This window comes from Vigna radiata, chromosome 7 (genome assembly GCF_000741045.1).
Source record: "Vigna radiata var. radiata cultivar VC1973A chromosome 7, Vradiata_ver6, whole genome shotgun sequence".
NCBI lineage: Eukaryota > Viridiplantae > Streptophyta > Magnoliopsida > Fabales > Fabaceae > Vigna > Vigna radiata.
In genome coordinates, this window is record NC_028357.1 from 55,356,615 (window position 1) to 55,375,203 (window position 18,589).

The 18,589-nt window shown below is 28.9% G+C and overlaps 1 protein-coding gene and 1 long non-coding RNA gene across 2 annotated transcripts; both read left to right on the forward strand.

Moving 5' to 3' along the window:
- Positions 1–4,670: 4,670 nt before the first annotated feature.
- Positions 4,671–5,418, forward strand: LOC106767633 (auxin-induced protein 6B). The gene has a single exon (XM_014652563.2). It carries the CDS (start codon positions 4,903–4,905, stop codon positions 5,248–5,250), a length of 348 nt encoding a protein of 115 aa, XP_014508049.1. The 5' UTR covers positions 4,671–4,902; the 3' UTR covers positions 5,251–5,418.
- Positions 5,419–14,402: 8,984 nt separating this feature from the next.
- On the forward strand, positions 14,403–16,833 carry LOC106765755. The gene is made up of 2 exons (XR_001376075.2): positions 14,403–15,948; positions 16,154–16,833. It is a non-coding gene; the product is annotated as an uncharacterized LOC106765755 (long non-coding RNA).
- The last annotated feature ends 1,756 nt before the right edge of the window (positions 16,834–18,589 follow it).

Sequence of the window (18,589 nt, forward strand, 5' to 3'; positions counted from 1 at the left end):
TACATTTCACATAACATAAACAAATTATATATTTTATGATAAAAAAAACTAAATAAATACTTAAAAGTATAATAGTAAACGACAAGAAAATTTCTATTAAGTAATAAATTTTCATGACAAAAAATAATAAGTCAAAGTAATGCCAATTTATATATTAATTTACCAAACTAAAACTTATTGATTATTAAAATAATTACTATTAAGATTAAAAAGTTATAATTAATTTGTAAATTGGTCTATAAACTTAGTTAGAAAAGTTTGGAGTATTAAAATAATTAGTTTTTAAATTGTTTTCTAATTAATTAGTAATTAATTTAAAAACTAATTTATTTAATTGTCAAAACCTAATTTTAGAGACTATATTATAAAAAAATTATATATATTTGTTTATAATAGTGATTATTTCAGTAACTAATAATTTTTAATTTTATAAATTGATATCTAAATAAATTAATCACTATAATGACTAATTAATTTTTGTTATTAAAATTGGTTATCATAGGAAGAGTTTCTTATAATGTATTGTTCTTTATAATCAAATATAAATTAGTTATTAATATAATAATTTTCTTTATGAAAAATATAAATTTTTAAATTTAAATAACTACTCGTTGATGCATTAAACACAACAAATTAAAAATAATTATTTTCTAACCAAACCCGATAAAAACTCTGCTCAAATAATAAATGATCTCTATAAATAAGATTTTTTTAGTTTATGTAAAGGTTTTTTTTTTTTTTTTTCTTTTAAACAACGATGGAGGTTTTTTTTTTTTTTTATCAGTGATGGAATATCGTAGTAATTTAAACAAACATTTATCAGTTTTTCTTTAAGTTGTTGGTTGGTGTGATTTTTTTGGATAATTTTATTTATTTATGTTGACTGAAAATAAATTTAGTTAATATAGATAGAAAGTTTTTATAGTTATTATTAGGGCAAAAATAGCATTACATCAATTGAAAAATTATTTCTTATATTAATAAAACAAATACCCCTCAACACATGTTAATCTAAAATGAAGGAAAAGAAAAATTACTTAGTTTCCTAAGAAAGAAAATTCCGTTAATAAATATTATACTAATTATTAATGAAAACACATGTGTTATACATTAATATTTTTTATAATACTAAAAAGCAATAAAATCATTATTATTTTTATTTTTAAAATTATAAAATTAAATATTAAATATTTTTTATTTATAAGTAATTTTTTAATTAAAAATAATTAAATATAAAAGAAAGACTTAAAATAAATAAATAAAATTGATAAAATAATTATTTTAATTTGAAGAATAAAATTGAAAAATAAATATGTAAAAAAAAAAAAAAGAATCACCTTAATATAAGTATAAATGATATCACTTTATGTAGAGTAGGATAGAAAGAGATTAGACAAAATATTTCCTTTCCCAATCCTATATCCTAATAAACATAAAAACTTAATTAAAATAAGAGATAACTTTAGTTTATTCTTTCCCAATAATAAGAAAATCCAAGTCATGCATGTTATACGCTTTACTTTATTGAAAGACTTTTATGTTATGTAGAAAAGGAAACTCTCAGCTGTCTTATTTCTATTTTTAGGATTAAAAATATCAATTTATTCAAAGTTCACCGTCCAAAATTAATTTAAATTAATGTGAATGGTGACGTGGTTTAACCAAAATAGTTAAGATTTTACTCTGATTTTGGAAATACAAAAAAAAAATAAAAACTCAATAAATATTCATAATACGTGTCAAATTTTTAAGAAAGTATTAATCTATATATTCATGAATGATGAAAATAAATGTTATATAAAGATAAAGACAGAGGAACGGGCGAACATCCGTACGTGTAGGTTTTGACTAAGAAGACTCTTTTTCTTTTTTTGAATTCGTAATACGGTGCCGTGTTGCACTACGACTTTTGTTACGTACTTGCTCTATTAGATCTAACGGTTGGGATTCGAATAAAATTAAAGCATATCCGTAGGATGCTTAGTCGTAGTTATTGTGGCATTAATTTGAATATGACTATTATTACGTTGTCTTCTTTTTTGATTGATATCTTTGAAATTCCCCTCAAAGCAACAATACATTAAAAACAAAACTCCAAAAGAAAAGATAACGTTTGATGTGAATACTTTATTTTTAAAGAAAGTTTGGCATAAAAAAAAGCAAAACATTAAGAAAACGATAAAGCAGAAGCACATCGTAGTTTTTGCTTTTGCATTTATTGTATGTTCTTTTTTATATTTCTTATTTTTAAGTTAAAATTGTGTTACAACCACTTTATATCACGTGTCCTAAGGTTTAGGTCATCATCAAGATGAGTGCATGTTTAAAAACTTTTTATCAGTTAAACATCACTTCAATTTATATTTTCTCCACCAAATATTTATAAAATGTTTAAAACCTAAAATTGCTGGAAATCTAATTATCATAATTGAAATATAGCTTATTATTAAATAAAATATATTCAGAGAATATTTATTCTTGTAACAAATAGATTAATTTGTTTTTTATAAACAAACAATGAAGAAGGAGACATAATAACAATTAAGTTTAAGTCCAATTCATCTAAAATATTTGATATTATTTTTAATCAAAACCTTTTTCAATCCAAAATCTTTAAATGATTAATTTATGGGTCATTACTTTATATATTAGTTAACCTTTTCATTTCTATCAAATGTAAAATTTAGACTCATTTGGATTCTCAACAATTTCTTCTTAATTACGAGTCAATTTTATATTGGTACACTCTCTTTGAGTGAAAATATTCTGAACCATAAGTGAGAATTCATCAGGAAGACAACAACGCGAATGAGTCCTTAGTTTGTCTATATAAGAAATTGACATCACTTCCAAAAATTTAAGGCGATCAATATATAGATATTTTACCTTCTAGGTTGACTTTCTTGCTACCCAATGTGAGATTTAGACTAACTTAGATTCTCAACACAATGTAATAATTCATTATAAAATAATGACATATGCTTCACAACAAAATGACATTACAAAGATAATGAACAATACATTCTTAGAAAAAGCTTGTTCTATACTTTCAAATGTTAATTTTTCAAAGTAGTTATGGACAAAAAAAGTCAAATTACATGTTATTTAATGAATATGTCTCCTTATACAACATTGGTGGTAAGACTTCATAAAAATATGGTCAAGGTATACAACAAATTGCTCAATGCTATATTATTTAAGTGTCCAACTTATGTTCATTTCAATACAAGGAAATTAGATGCAAACTTTGAGATTCAATGGCATTTTTTATATTATTTGTAATCCTATAGACTTTGGTTCTTTAAATAACCAAAACCTATGCTAACATATGCTTCGATTATTTTAGAAGCGACATATATAGTTGAGCAATAAATTTAAAAAATGCCATCATATTTTAAAAGATTTTATTTTTCTTGAAACATATAAGACGATTTCAAAAATGTTTTTTACACTTGTTAAGGGTGACAATGCAGACCGATCCTATTCTAGATCCATAAAATACAAACTGGACTGGATGCAACTTTGGATGATCCTTCACTTAACACTACATTTTGATAATTAATATCTTCTCCTTCATTTGTTGCATACATTGAAATAAAATAATAATAATAATTATTATGTATGAATTTACAATAAAAATAATACAATAACAATTACTATCAACAAAAGTCAAACAATTACCTTCAACAAATCCATACTTCCAACTAGAAGTGTAGATAATTACATCCAAATTCTCAGGCAAAAGTCAATTCTTATATTTGTTAAGGATTCGAAACCCAATGCTAAATGAAGATCTAGAAAATCTTTTACTATTTTTTTTCCACCACTCTAAGACATTCATATGCTCTAAAAATAAATAAAAAAAATATAGGGTTGGTTCATCCATATAGATGTGAAGTTGGAGGATCATCCTTGCTTGCACGAGATAGGGTTTTGTGTTATTGAGGTTTCATCGTGGTGCTCATGGTGGTCGAGAGGTTGACAGAGAAAAATGGTGGAAGTTGCACGATAATTTCGTTGCGGTGGAAAAGATTAATTTCTCGATTTGAGACTTGAGATTATATGCTTGGATGTATAATGTAGAGGAAAATATAACACAATTTGATCTAAAGGAGGGTTACAATGGTGGTTAATGGTGATCAACAATGAGTTCATAAAAGAGAAATTGATTTTTAATTAGAAAGATGATGATGATAACATAACCTCTGGTTAACTCATATGAGTGTAATAAGATTACTATACCATAAATCTGTCACGTCATTTAAATAAGTCACATCAACATAAATTTAATGTCGTTCAATAAATTTAATTGTATAATTTTTCACAAAAACCCAATTAAGATAAAAAAAATAAGGAAAAAATAAGAAAAATAACCGAAAATATAGAAACCTATCATATAATTAAACCATTATTATTCATATAAATACGTTTGTTATTATTCTTCACTGCTCTCAACACAAGATTATGTGATTTTCTAATTTGGTATTATTTGTAATTAAAATACCTAAAAGTTAAAAGTTTAATTCATCTGTTTTATTATCAATAGCATCATTTATATAAAATATTTTTTATCAAACACCAAACTCAGTAGCAAAACTATTTTGTATTTATTTTTTTTATCAGCTGCACCAACCTCATTGTTTCAATAAAATTTGATTTGAATGATGTCCACATCTGCTACCATGGTCCCTCCATTTCCTTTCATGAATGGGACGCCACTCAGTCGGAGACTACCACTTTAAACCACCCTTTCCACACGCATTTTCTACGCATATTTATTTTATTAATCACCATCCGAAATTTACAACCTCAATTATAATGTCTGTCTATATAAAAAAATAAACACAACCACATAGATATTGACGAAGCAAGAAGCAAGCAGGAAGAAGAAGGTCGATTTCCATGGGTTTCCTCTCTGAACAAGAAATAAAGAAGATGAAGGTGAAGAAAGGTTGGCTGGCAGTTGAGGTAGAAGAAGAATCAGAAGAGGGTTGTGGCGAAGGCTCTCACAGGTTTATGATTCCAATTTCGTATCTTTATCATCCTCTCTTCAAGAACCTTCTGGATAAAGCCTACGAGGTTTATGGCTACCACACCCAAGGTCCTCTCAAGCTTCCATGTTCAGTTGATGATTTTCTTCATCTCCGATGGAGAATCCACAAAGAAGCCACCACCCACCATCGCCATAACCATCTTCATCACCAACCTCATCGTCAACTTTCTAACTCCTTCTCTTTCCACTCTTGTTGATTTCCTCTTTCTTCAACAAATAAAACAATCACACCGCTCTGTAATTACACACTTGGAAGAGACAACTTGCACTGCATGCTAAACTTTTTCTATACTCCTATGTTTTTCTCTCCTTTTCGTTTCTTTCTGTATCGGATAATCATACGCACGCCACGTGTGCTTCCTGTTCATGTTCATCTTCATCTGTACAGAAAATTATAACTCATTAGTAAAACAAGAAAAAAGAAATGTTTTTAATGTTAAGAGATTCATTTAAAATGCAATAATTTAGTCTTTTTATTCTCTTATAGTGTATAAGTTTATGATAGATTTTCAGTTTTTTAAATACCGTGTGAGATAAATTATTTAAATTGAATATACATTTTTCTAAACAAATTAATTTTAAAATAAATAGAAATTACTAAACTAAAGAAAAATAATTGATGTGGGTGAGATACGACATAAAAAATCATATCCTATTATTAAAGTAGAATATTATTATGAGAAAAAAGACTGCACTTAATTATATAAATAATGATTTATAATTAAATGATTTTAAATTTGTTAATACATTAACCTCAAATATGAATGTGTAAACATATGATAATAACGAATGTTATTAGGCCCACGTGAATAATAGTGAAAAAAAAAAACTTAATTAAAGGAGAAATATTTGTCATGTTAAACTGTAAAAATAATTGAACGCTTTCTCGAAGTAATTATATGAATTTTAAAAGGTATTAAATTAACCATCTGGTCCATAATATTTTTAATGATTAATTATTGGTTTAGTTTCTATAATTCTAAAAACTCAATCTTAGTTTTGTATTCATAAATATTTTGTAATCTCTGTACATATAAATTTTTCAAATTTATAAATGACTAGATGATATTAAAGCTAAGTAGGAAGAAGATATAACTAAAAGGATTTAAAAAAAAAATGTCTGGATGAACTAAAAGGAAGGTAAAGTAATAAAACTAAAAAAGAAGAAACTTTAGTTGAAGGAATAAAATAAACAATTAAATCTCATAAAAATAACTATTCATTCACAACAAACTAGTCGAACCAATAAATTATTAAATTCATTAAAAAATTTAAAAATTTAATTAAATATAATGTTAAGATATAATTCTAAACCTAACTTAACTTATAAGTATGTATAACTTAACTTTCTAAAAAGTATTTATAACCTATTTCAACTTTATTTTATATTAAAAAGTAAATTTTAAAAATATAACTTAATTTTATAAAATTAGTTTGTAATATAAAATTTGTATCTTATTTTTAGGGGAAGTAAATTTTGAATTAGTGGTTAATGATTTTAGTGATGATGGTTATTAAAATAATTTGATTGGTTTATGATAATTTAAAAAGTAAAGTTAAAGGTAAATTGAGAGGTTTAGGAGTGAGTGGTGGTCTTATTCAAAATGACTAAGGTCTCCTTTTTGGTTGATCCTTCGGAAACTTAGGGATATGCTCTTTCAATAAAGCAAATTTTTGTGGTCTTCTGTTCATTCTCTAAAATTCAAATTCATTTCATTTTGCTTTTAACCAATTTTCTTCATTTACAAACATTTTTAAAATAAACTAATTTTTATATATTAATTTTTTAACGTATTTAAAGATCAAAATTATTGAACATAAATTTATTTTAAGATAATAACACAAATAAAAAACTTGAGAAAAAGGAAATTCAAATTCATTGAGGCACCTCCAATCATTTACCAACATTTACTTCAATTATCATATTCTTGACAAGAAGATACCTCCTTTTCATTTCTTCCCATTCTTTCAAGATATCACTTGTTCCTCTCAAAATTTGAAAGTGTTTTGTATATAAACAAAAAAAAAAAAAAATCGTGTTTTATTCATAAAAGAAATCTTTGTTAAAAATTTTGATTGGAGATTTTATTAGTTCTCAATTTTCACTACATGTCAACTATATTTAACAAAAGTTTAATTACTTGTTTTTTTTCCTTATATACAAAGTTGATCTTTTTTATTCCTTATAATTAAAATATTTCATTTTAGTTTAATATCTTTTAATTCGTATTAGTTAAGAGGTTAAAAATAATATTTGTATAAACTAAAGAGATACAAAATGGTATGAATTGAGATTAAAATAGATTTTTCTTTAAATATAAAAACTAAAAGGTTAATTTTTAAAATTACAATAATTAAATAAGTAACTAAAACCTAATTAAATTAATTTTTTTTAATGTTGAGTTGATTAAATATGATTACTGATTTTCAAATATGTTACAAAGTATAAAATAGGCCAGTAGAATGGAAAGAAAACAATAAACGCTTGCTGGGCACGTTTTTTTTACGCACCCCCATGATTTTGAGCTGCACCCTATAGTTTTTAAATGATATTTTATCTTTTGTGAAAGGTGACTTCCGAGTTCCTGTTCTGAAAATCTTCCAAAACAATATTTCCATAATTCTCTAACCTCTTTCTGTTCATATGGTAGTGCCATTAGTAATAAGGGGGTGAACGAAGGAAAGACCTACGTTTTATTAGAAAAAGGCCTGGGGTTAGATTACGGGCTAACTCGCTTATTAGTGCTGTTTCTTGTTCATCTTTTGATATATTTCTTGAAACAAAAGAGGGATATATATGTATTATATAACATCTATAAGTTTTTTTTACTCGTTAATTATTTTTAAACATATATTTTCTACATCATTCCTGTCAATTTGATATGCATACAGAGATGGATAAAACTTATTTCTAACAAAGACGATACATTTTTACAACTTACTCATTTTTATGATTTTACTGTTAAAAATGTGGTAACTGTTTTTAGTATGATAATTGTTGTGAAAAATACTTTTTAAAATTTATTTAACAGTTTTTTTCACAAAAAAAAAATGGATTATTTTCCATCATGATTTAATGTAATTGTCAAATTCACAGTCAATAGATTTACTAGTATTTGACTACCGTGACAGAAGCATAAACTGAAACATAAAAAAGAGAACAAATGTCTTTGACTGAATATGGGAGTAGACATGAAGCTTATAACTTTAAGCATCCAAAATATATATGCATAATTCCCATATAAGAATGTTGTTGTATAAGCTCAGGAAAAAAATACGAATAAAATAAACTTTGTGCTTTGGTTTTAAATGAAAATAGTGTGTTGCTTTGCTGTTGGGTATCAAGCAGCTAGATATCCGGTATAGTTGCTGTAATTTTGGTTCCCTTTTTTCATTCCAATGTAAATATGTTCTTTATTTTTTTCATCTAAAACTTTACCTTTTACTTCTCACATTTAAAAAATATCTCCTTTCAATCTTTATATGCATACCATTTTTAATTTCTTTATAGTAGTAGGTATTAAAATTAAAAGGGTTAAACCGGCGTGCATGAATTAAAGTGTATAAATTTTGAGTAATGAAGTAAAAAGTAAATTTATACACTGATAAATTTAGAATATTGTTTGTCTTTGTAGTTGAGTTGTTGAAGACATGACTGTTAATTAAATGAGTTCACAGATTTGACTGTTAAGCTAATGTCATGCATTGACGTAAACTTGCTGTCTTGTGGTGCCTTGCTTCTTCAGAACGTAGAAAGCTAAAAGTGTCCAATCAAAAAGCCCAAAAAGGAAAGAAAACCATAAAGATAGGGTTTTGCATGATCGAGTAGTGTAACTCCCAGTCACTTGTAGCTTAAGTTGAAGCAAATTAGCTGCACAGATGTACCAACTATAACCTAATACCCTAAAGAACATTTCACCCATATAATATTCACTTTGCTTCCTGTTCTCTCTTCATCATTTTTTAATCACATTTTAGTATTGCTACACTTTATAAAATTTACCAAAGAAAATATGCAAATTTGATAAAAAAAAAATGGTGGCTTTCTGCCAACAATTCTGTCTGAGTCCTAATGTGTGTATAGTTTTATGTTATTTTGAATATCTAACTTCGTACACCTCGTTTATCTTTCATTACTTTTCATGCTGTTTTCTTCCTGTATGTCCTTTTTTTACCACTATTTCATTTTTCTCTCTTCCTTCCAGTTCAACACTCCAAAATGGGGTGTATAGCTTTTTCTTCAAGTCCTTTATTTGATTTTTTTGGGGTTTTGAAGTTATGGATTACACACAAAGCTAATGTGATTTGTCATTCTGTTTGTTCCCCGAGAAAGTTAAACCAGGTGGATGTAGTAAAATGCAGAAGCAGGCGCAATTATATGAGGCTATATGTTGTTAATTGTCACCCTATAGGTGGTGATGATGCTATATATATTATTTTTTATATGAATGGATGTTGCGGTGATTGATGTAATGGTGTGGTAGTATCTGGTTTTGCAAGGAAGATGGAGACATGAAAAGGAAGCATTTAGGAGTAGCAGAAAGTGGGTACGGGAGTGGGTAGTTTATGATGATAATATGAAATTGGAATTCCAGTTGATGTTTTTTAGATTAGTTTGGGTGTACGAAGAAGAGATAGCATGGCACTGTATTTATTAAAAGAAAAAATGGAATGGTGAATTTTGAAGAGCATGAAAATGGTATTACAGTGGTCCTGTAATTCAGCTTTCTTTGGTGACATTAATTAGTTGGTATTAAGTGTCCTTTAAAACATAAAGCTAAAGTGTTTGATATGTGGAAAATGAGAAAGAAAGATAGATGGATCTTTGGATTCCCCGTCGTGGTTGACATGCACAGATCTTGATATATAAAGTGGATGGTAATAAATGTCTGCGCTGATTAGTCAAAACATTGGGACATAGCTTTCCTGTTGAGCTTATGGCTCGAGAATTGAGAGAGAGTCCATGAAAGGTGATCCAGTGATGGTTTAGTGATAAACAGAAGCATTTTTCATGTGATCGGTTAAAAAATCGTGATTTATTATAACAGAGGGAGATGGATTTTGGTGATGATGGAAGATGCAGGCGATATATGAATTAGGGGAGGCCCCGAGAAATGCGCAAAGAAAAGAGAAGACTACAGGGTGTTGAAGATGCTATGCTTAACATAACAACAGTAACATACACAAGAGCAGTGATGAGGATTATGATGACCCCATAATTGAAAATAAGGTGGTCCCCACTTCAACAGTAACCAAACATCTATCTATCTATTATCTATTATCTATGTATCATGTATGTGTGGTCCCCCACGTGAACCATGTCTTCAATTCCCACCACGTGCTATTGTCCCCCGCCATGGGACCCACGCTCCGCCGTACCACCCAGCATTTATTGCTATCACATGGTCATGCCTGCAGCGTACCATGCTCGGAGAATCTCACCCGTCCATTCCACCCACACGCCTTTGACTCTCTTCATTTACTACTACAAATATTAAATTACTCTCTCTCTCTCTCTTCTAAAATACTAATTTCTCATTAATATCTGTCATATGGTATTAGTAGCTTCAACAACTACAACAACACTATCTCTGATTAAACACTTTGTTAATAGTCTTCCATGGAATCGAAGAGCCTGGTTTTGAGTGGTCCAGATGAAGCCAGGATTAAATGCGGATGCTGCTGTGTCTTCTTGTACTCATAATAATAATAATAATAATAATATTAATAATAGTAAATAATAATAGAAAAATGGTAGCTAGGGTTGGAGTTATTGATGATTTCCTTCCTCCTCGTTACTCGGGTTGTTTCACTCCCTTCTCCCCATCCTACGCTCCCGCTGACACCGACATGTCCCCTTCTCTTTCTCACCCTCCGATCAATACTTTCAACGGCTCTCCTTCACGCATTCCCTATTCGCCGTCTTTCCCATGACGTCTTTCACGCAACACACCCTCATTTATTTATTTATTCATTATTTCATCATTATAATAATGATTAATCAACAACACCAAACAATACCACTACTACTGCATGCATGCATGCATGCATCATGCATGTGCATTGTCATTCATCACCAGACAGCCCTTCTTCCATGCCTCATGCTTCCACTTTCTTTTCTGGTGTTACGCATCTTCTTCTCAACGTAACAGATAACTTCTTCTTCTTCTTCTTCCTGGAATCTTCTTTTGCTTAATTAAGATTCCATGAAATCTCACACGGCCCGGCCTTATCACATTGATTAGTAAGACAAAAATAAGATACCGTTGCATGAATTCAATTCAATGAATTACATGAAATTGGTGTACCTACTCAAACTACCTAGGTATACTGGTAGGGACATGCTATTTCTATACTTTCATAATGCATCTCTATTTAATATGTCTCACCATCTTCTAAATATTATTATCATTATCACAAAAACAATACTGCTTAATTATACTTATTACTCAGCTTAATTATTTCTAATTCTTTTCTCATATGGTAATAATTAACGTCACAAGTTCTAATCACAATGCATTTAATAGAAAAAAAAAGCTATTTATTAATTCTACAAACAACGACATTGCTTTTTAAAAAAATGTAAAAAATACTATCAACTTTAATTGTTAGATTATCGTCCCAAATGAATTTCATTAATTCAACTCTTAAACATTTTGATGTTAACTTAGTGAGTATGTGTTATAATAAGAAAAAAATCTAACATTATTTTTTTCTTTTGTCAATCTTCAATTACACTGAATGAATTTATTAATGAAATATCAAATTATGTTTTAAATTTTATAAGTAAATGTAATATACACAATAAGAATTTATAAGTTAACGGCGGGTTAATAAAATTTAACTTAGCTACATTATGTATTTAATTAGAAACTCATCCTTGTATGCAAGTGAGAAGAATAAATTTAGATGAATATGTTATAAAAATGTTAATTTTCAACTTAACTGAACTTCATAAACTGGTTTGAAGATAAGGTTTGTATCACATATACTTTAAATTGACCTATTTCTAGTTGATATAAGACTTTTAACACACCTCCTCATGCTAAGGTATATATAGATTTTAAGCGTGAGACTAAACATTAATGAGTGGTTTGATAGCGACCTACTACAGGTGAAAATATATACTCAATAAAAACAAATATTGCTAGGATAGACTCTAAATCATAAAAAGTGAACTTTAAACTTAATTTCAACTTCACAAAATTAATATATAAAATGGGATTTACAATTATATATACTCTAAATTAGTATTATTTTCAGTCAAACACTTTTAACCTTACACAAAACAAATATATAAGAAAATAATATTTTAACGAGTTCATTAAATGTTTTAAAGATAACTTTCAACTAATACTTAATATACTTTATTAACTTTTTTAGGAAATCCTGCTATCATCATAATGTTTATATCTATATTAAATTTTGTGCTTGTCTCTCGTTTTCTGAATAGTGAATAGGCCTAACATATATTTAATGTCTATGAATGTGAGCAACGAATACAAATTTTAACGTAATCTGGCTAATTATGTTAAAAATTGAGTAAAAATATTGCGTAAAAATATCCTCACATCCCTCTCCTTGAATTTTCTTAATCTCGTTTTTATTTTCCTAATTAAATATTGAGTAAAAATATCGCAAGTTAGAATAAAATTGATAATTTTGAGTTTGCTAAACAATTTGGGTCCCTAAAGCATTATAGTGTAATATGACTTTAACAAGCACATAATGTTTGTACCTTAACCATTCATCATGATCGCTCTCCACTACATATTGTAAAGATTTATTACTAATAAAGTATAAGTTAACTACATAGAATATTATGATAGTATTTTCAACTCAAGATTTTAAAGTACAACTTTTGTGAATCAAGTCAGATGAATTGACAAAAATCTTATTGGAAAAAGCACATAAAGTAATTTTAAGTTTAATTTTTACACTTCATGAGCGGTGGAAGAATTTTGACAATATTGTTAAGTAAAATGATTTGTGAGAAGGAATATGATGTTAAGTAAAATAGTGTTGAACACCTCAGATATATTTATAGTGAAACGATAGATAAGAAAGTTACATATTTTGGAAGAAAATAGATGCATATGGTAGCTTACACGAAAGGAATAATAAAATTGGAAAGAAAAAATAGTATGAGAGGGTAAGAAAAAACATTTACAACTCAGTTGATGGATCGTTAGTTTCTTGAAACTGTAAAATGAGATGACCTATAAGAAGGTAGACATTGGACATGACACTGGTTTGAGTCAGAAGTGTATATCTGGCCCTCTTTATGATACTTTTTATCTGCTACTGTTAATAATATCATATTACCTAATATGAAGCACCTCCATTTATTTATAATATGTTTATCATTACCATTTTATTTCATATTGAAATATATATACAGCTTTCTAACATGTGATTGCAAACATTCTTACGCAAGACGCTGTAAGTGAACATGGCACACGTATAAATCCTTGTTTTTCCAGTATGGTCACACACATATATACAGAAGGTATTTATGTATTAACGTCCTTTAAGGAGCTGGATATAGTTGAAGGTCAATTAATGCGACCATAACTTGGAAAGGAGTTTCTGAAACATTGTTTTTCCAATGGATTTGGGAGAATGAGTGATGCCTACAAACATTTTCATGAGACTCATAATTTTTTCTACTGAGTCCAATAATTGACGAGACTGGTGTACACAAAAGGCTGAGACTATTTTCTCTAGCTCAACTAGACCACACAGGTAGGATGAAAACATTTTCTTGGCTACACTTTCACTGTAGCTACTACATATTTAAGCTGTTTGTGTATTGATTTTAGGGTGAATGTTAAAATTAAGAAGAGAGTGTGAGAAGAATTTTGGTGGGTAATTAGAGAGAGAGAGAGAGAGAGAGAGAGAAAAGTGAAAAAGAAAGGAAGAAGAGTGTGTGATTGTGATATGATGTGGCCGTGCGGGTAACGTATAGTACAGAGGAGTTTGAAAGTAGGGATAACAAAAGGCTAAAAATAATAAGGCAATGATGAAAGAATCGCATTAAAGACATAGTTGTCTCGTGTCAAGTGTATTTTAAATACTCATTTTGTCTTCTTCTCCGTGTTTGACTACCACCAACTGTTGGTAGCAGGTAACAGGTAACAGGTCGGTTGGTTGACCGGCACCATCAGGTAATTCCCACGACAATCTTTTCATTCAAAAACAATATTATTATTAATAATAATTCAGAATCAAAATGCAGAACTAGTTATTTTATAATTATAGTATTGTGTTGTATGGTTAGTTTGTTACAGAAGTGAGAAGTGGTAGCTAGCCATAATAAGATGCGGATGAATTTAGTAAAAGTTAGAGTAAAACTCGTAAGATGAAAGAGATGGAAATGAGTTTGTTGAAAGAATTTGTGCGTGTTTTGTGGGATTTTTGTTGTTTATGATGTTGTTATGTTACAGGTGAGTAGTTAGTTTAAGTTCCGTTTTGCATAAGCTAATTATGGAACATCTGAATGGGTGAGTAAAAAGGAGCATTAGTGTGGTGTGAGTCAGTGCTTGCCCTTATTTCTCTCTCTTCTCTTATATAAGAAGGTATATGTGGGTTAGGGTTTTGAGGGAGAAAGAAGGAAACGCGTTGAGATGGGTTGGTATTGAGGGGAATGTTGGCTGGCTCGAGGCTTTTCACAAACGAGGTTCACAGTGGATGGAACTATAAGGCTTCGGACCAGGCTTCATTCCCCTCAAAAGTACTTCCTTCATGGATCAGTTTCTACTTTCTAATCATCAACTACTTCAAACACAACATATATATATATATATATATATATATATGTAGCTACCTAGGTTCTGCTGCTTTTTTTTTCGACCTTGCAAAGGTGAGGTTGAGAGGAATGTTGTCTGGCTCGAGGTCATGGAGGAGGAGAGTTCTCAGTTCAACTCTTTCACTCAAAGTTTCCAATGGAAATTTACCCTCTAACACCAAAATGATTCTCGGACCAGGCTTCATTCCCCCCACCCAACTTTTGCTATTTTCTTTCTCACAATCTTCATACTCTGCATGCTCCCATGGTAAGTCTTTCTCTTTCTTTCATCTTTCTCTCAAATTTTAACACTCAACTCAATATCCCCTTTTGCAGCTTCTTTTTGCAGGCTCAGAATTTTCAACTCACAACCTGTAAATCTTTGTAAAGGTTGTATTTTTCGTAGCTTCTCACAAATCGTTACTGTAGAACTTCTTTGATGGGTTAATCAATTTGTTTACATGTATGGCTTAAGAAACAACTTTGAGTTTGCTTCTGTACATATTGTTGTGTAACTATGCTCTCAAGTTTCTCAAGTTTTCGTATCTGTGAAGAATGAATCCACGTTTGAAAATGTATTCATCTTAGGGGTAGTCATATTTTTTAAAATGAATTGCTATGTTCTGAAATAGGCTTCTTGTTTTTGTGTATTTTCTCTCTCTCACGTTCACTCAGGGAGAGAGGCATGTGGAGGGCAAAGCAAATCTGTCTAGTTTTCTGGATACTAATTGTATATTAAGATTTGAGAGAGATAAGATAGTAAGAATATATTAAGAAAAAAGTTGGCTAATCCAAGGCTCTCACACCTGCGGGAATGTTTATTTCACGTGGACAAGAAAGGTGAATGAAAGCATCAACAGTGAAAACCTATCAGATGTGAAATTCTTTCTTTATCTGCAACTAGCTGCTATACCTCTTAGGTCTTTCTAGCGTTTCAAAACATAACATCCCTCTTCTGAAGTCCTTCCAGATTTGAATAATGTTTCAGCTTTCTGTCAATTAACCTGTTTTCAGGCCGGTGAAAATTATAGGGAAGGCAACTCCATAATTTACTTGGGAAAAAGGCTTTGCCATCATTTTCATCAACATCTGAATGAATGTACTTCAGGTAAATTAACAGTTACCCAGTAAAGCAAGTAATAAATAGATATTTAATAAGCTATTAAATTTAATTATAACACTTATGTCATGCATATGCATGTACAACTCCTTCAAATGAATACTCTCACAATACATATAAATTAATTAATATGGTTGATGTGAGGTTTTGAAACATGATGCAGTGTTGAATTTATTATAGTTTTGTTGTGTAGTGAAATGACAGTGACGAGTGTTGAAGGCATGCACTGAGTAGCTGGTGAAGCTGCTGAGAGGCATATGCTAAAGGAGAAAGAGTAATGAATGAAAGAAAAGAAGAGAAGAGATGTGCTGGAACAGTTAACGAGAAGAAGTGAGAATCAGGAGAAGCTATGTGTCTGAGGCTGTGAGTTTTGGTAGCTAGGTGGAGAACAGATATATGATTATGATCTATGACCACACCACGCCAGCTTCCATTATCATGACGACCCAGATGTGTGTATCTAGCTGCATGCATAACTAAGCTGATGCAAACTAAACCTGGAAAAAAGAGAAAGAGAAAATGCAACTTCTCTTGTATTCTATTATTAAGACTGAGTCTGATATGTGTGTTTTAGTGTAATGTATTTATGGAGCTTCTAAAGCTGTTGAAAATTCAGAAACCATCTCCGGAAAAGGTTGGATCATCACCCTTTTCGTGGAGTCACTGTAGTAATAGTGAGATGAGATCTTTTAGCATTTGAAATTGAAAAGCATTTGGAGAGAGAAAGAGAGAAAGAGAGAAAGTAAATGTAGAGTATCTGATATGTTTCTTGGGAAATGAAACTAAGAGAAAGACACAGCAACTCGGGGACCGGTTCATGACAAACTTGGTCTCTTTAAAGAAGTGAAACAATTGCACTCCTTTTATTGTTGACACAGCTTCATTGTTAATTTATTATCATTTTATATAGCTCCTACCTTTTCCACTGTCACCTACCCAGCAACAAAATCTTCAAAAACCACTTTATATATCAATAAACACATTCAAAACAATCCCTGTAACGTTTCTTTTCACTTATCAAAATTTCACATTTTCTTTATGCTCCCTACAATTATTTAAGTTCCTGTAACAAGATCATATACCTTTGTTTTCATGTGTAAGCATATATATGATGCATTTACTATGCAGTCACAGCATAAAAACAAAAAGAGTTTAAAATAACGAAATATTTCATTTGAAAGATTATTGTTTCTTAGGCATATGTCTCCTTTTAAAGGAGTGGAAGTTTGGTTTGTTGTTGTATTTGGGAGCATAGATATAAAGAGGGACAAAATGATTTGTTTGGTAAGAAAAAAAGCAGTGAAAGGAAAGGGACAATGAGATAATACAATCTCTCAGGGAGGATTGGAAAAGGAAATATAGTACTAAAGAGTGTCCATATATGTCTTCATATTCGTTTTGTTTTTAACCGATTGCATCTGTCTTAATCCAATACAAGCTTAACAGTACTTCTGCACTTCCTTCCTCACTCATCCAAACATCATACATTATATATATATATATATATATATATATATATATATATATATATATATATATATATATAGATAGATAGATAGATAGATATGTGTGTGTAATCTTTTCCTTCTCAAACTATTTGCTGCATAACCAAGTGTTCTTAGAATATTTTGTGTTTACCAGCTTATTTTTTAGAAGAGTAATTCCAGTATTTATTTTTCACTTGTTATTCTTCTAAATGAATGAAGAAAAAAAAACTGGTTAATTTTACGGTAATATGAAGTTAGTATCATATAATTTTACTAATCTCAATTCAAATTTTACAAGTATATATCTCACGGGGAACTTGGTAAATAGAAATTATATATCATCATATATTATATGAGGATGATATGAAGATCAAATAGAAACTTTGTTTATTTTACAGGGATTAAATATAGACCCAAAAGAATTCATTTAGTTAAAGTGTACAGTGGATCAAAATGTTAAATAAATTTATAAATGCCGATTAATATAAAAGAAATCATGATAAGATATAGTGAGATGAAAAAGAAGAAGTTAAAAATTAAAAGTTCAAATGTTGCATTAAATTTAAAATATATATATATATATATATATATATATATATATATATATATATATATATATATATATATATATATATATATATATAATAAAAGGCTATAAACCATTTATGTTCTGTTCTTATTTGAAGGTAGATTTGAAGAAATGTGGAGATGAATTCGGATGAATTTGAAGATAAAGTTTCTGTAATTTTTTTAAGTGATTTGGAGAGAAAAGTAAATATATTTAATGGTAAAATTTTTAGAAGTTTGTGAATGATTTAATAAATGTAATAGATAAAATAAGTTTTAATAATAAAAATTGAAGATTAAAAATTTCTCCTATCGTTAAAATTAATAGAAAATACAAATTTGATGAGTTTAAATTAAATTTTAAAATAAAAATATGTTGAGGAATAGTTTTTAAATAAAAAGTTTAAAATTCAAATTAATTTATGTTTTGAAATATACCATTAGAAAATGGAATATGTAAAATTTAACACTTCTGTATGATGCGATTATTTATGAAGTATAATATTTGAAATATGATTAAAATTAAACATATTGGTGAACAATGATGAACAATGATGAGAGAGAATAATTTTGAA

Coding starts and splice junctions, on each gene's coding strand:
- LOC106767633 (XM_014652563.2), top strand. CDS start 4,903: ATGGGTTTCCTCTCTGAACAAGAAATAAAGAAGATGAAGGTGAAGAAA.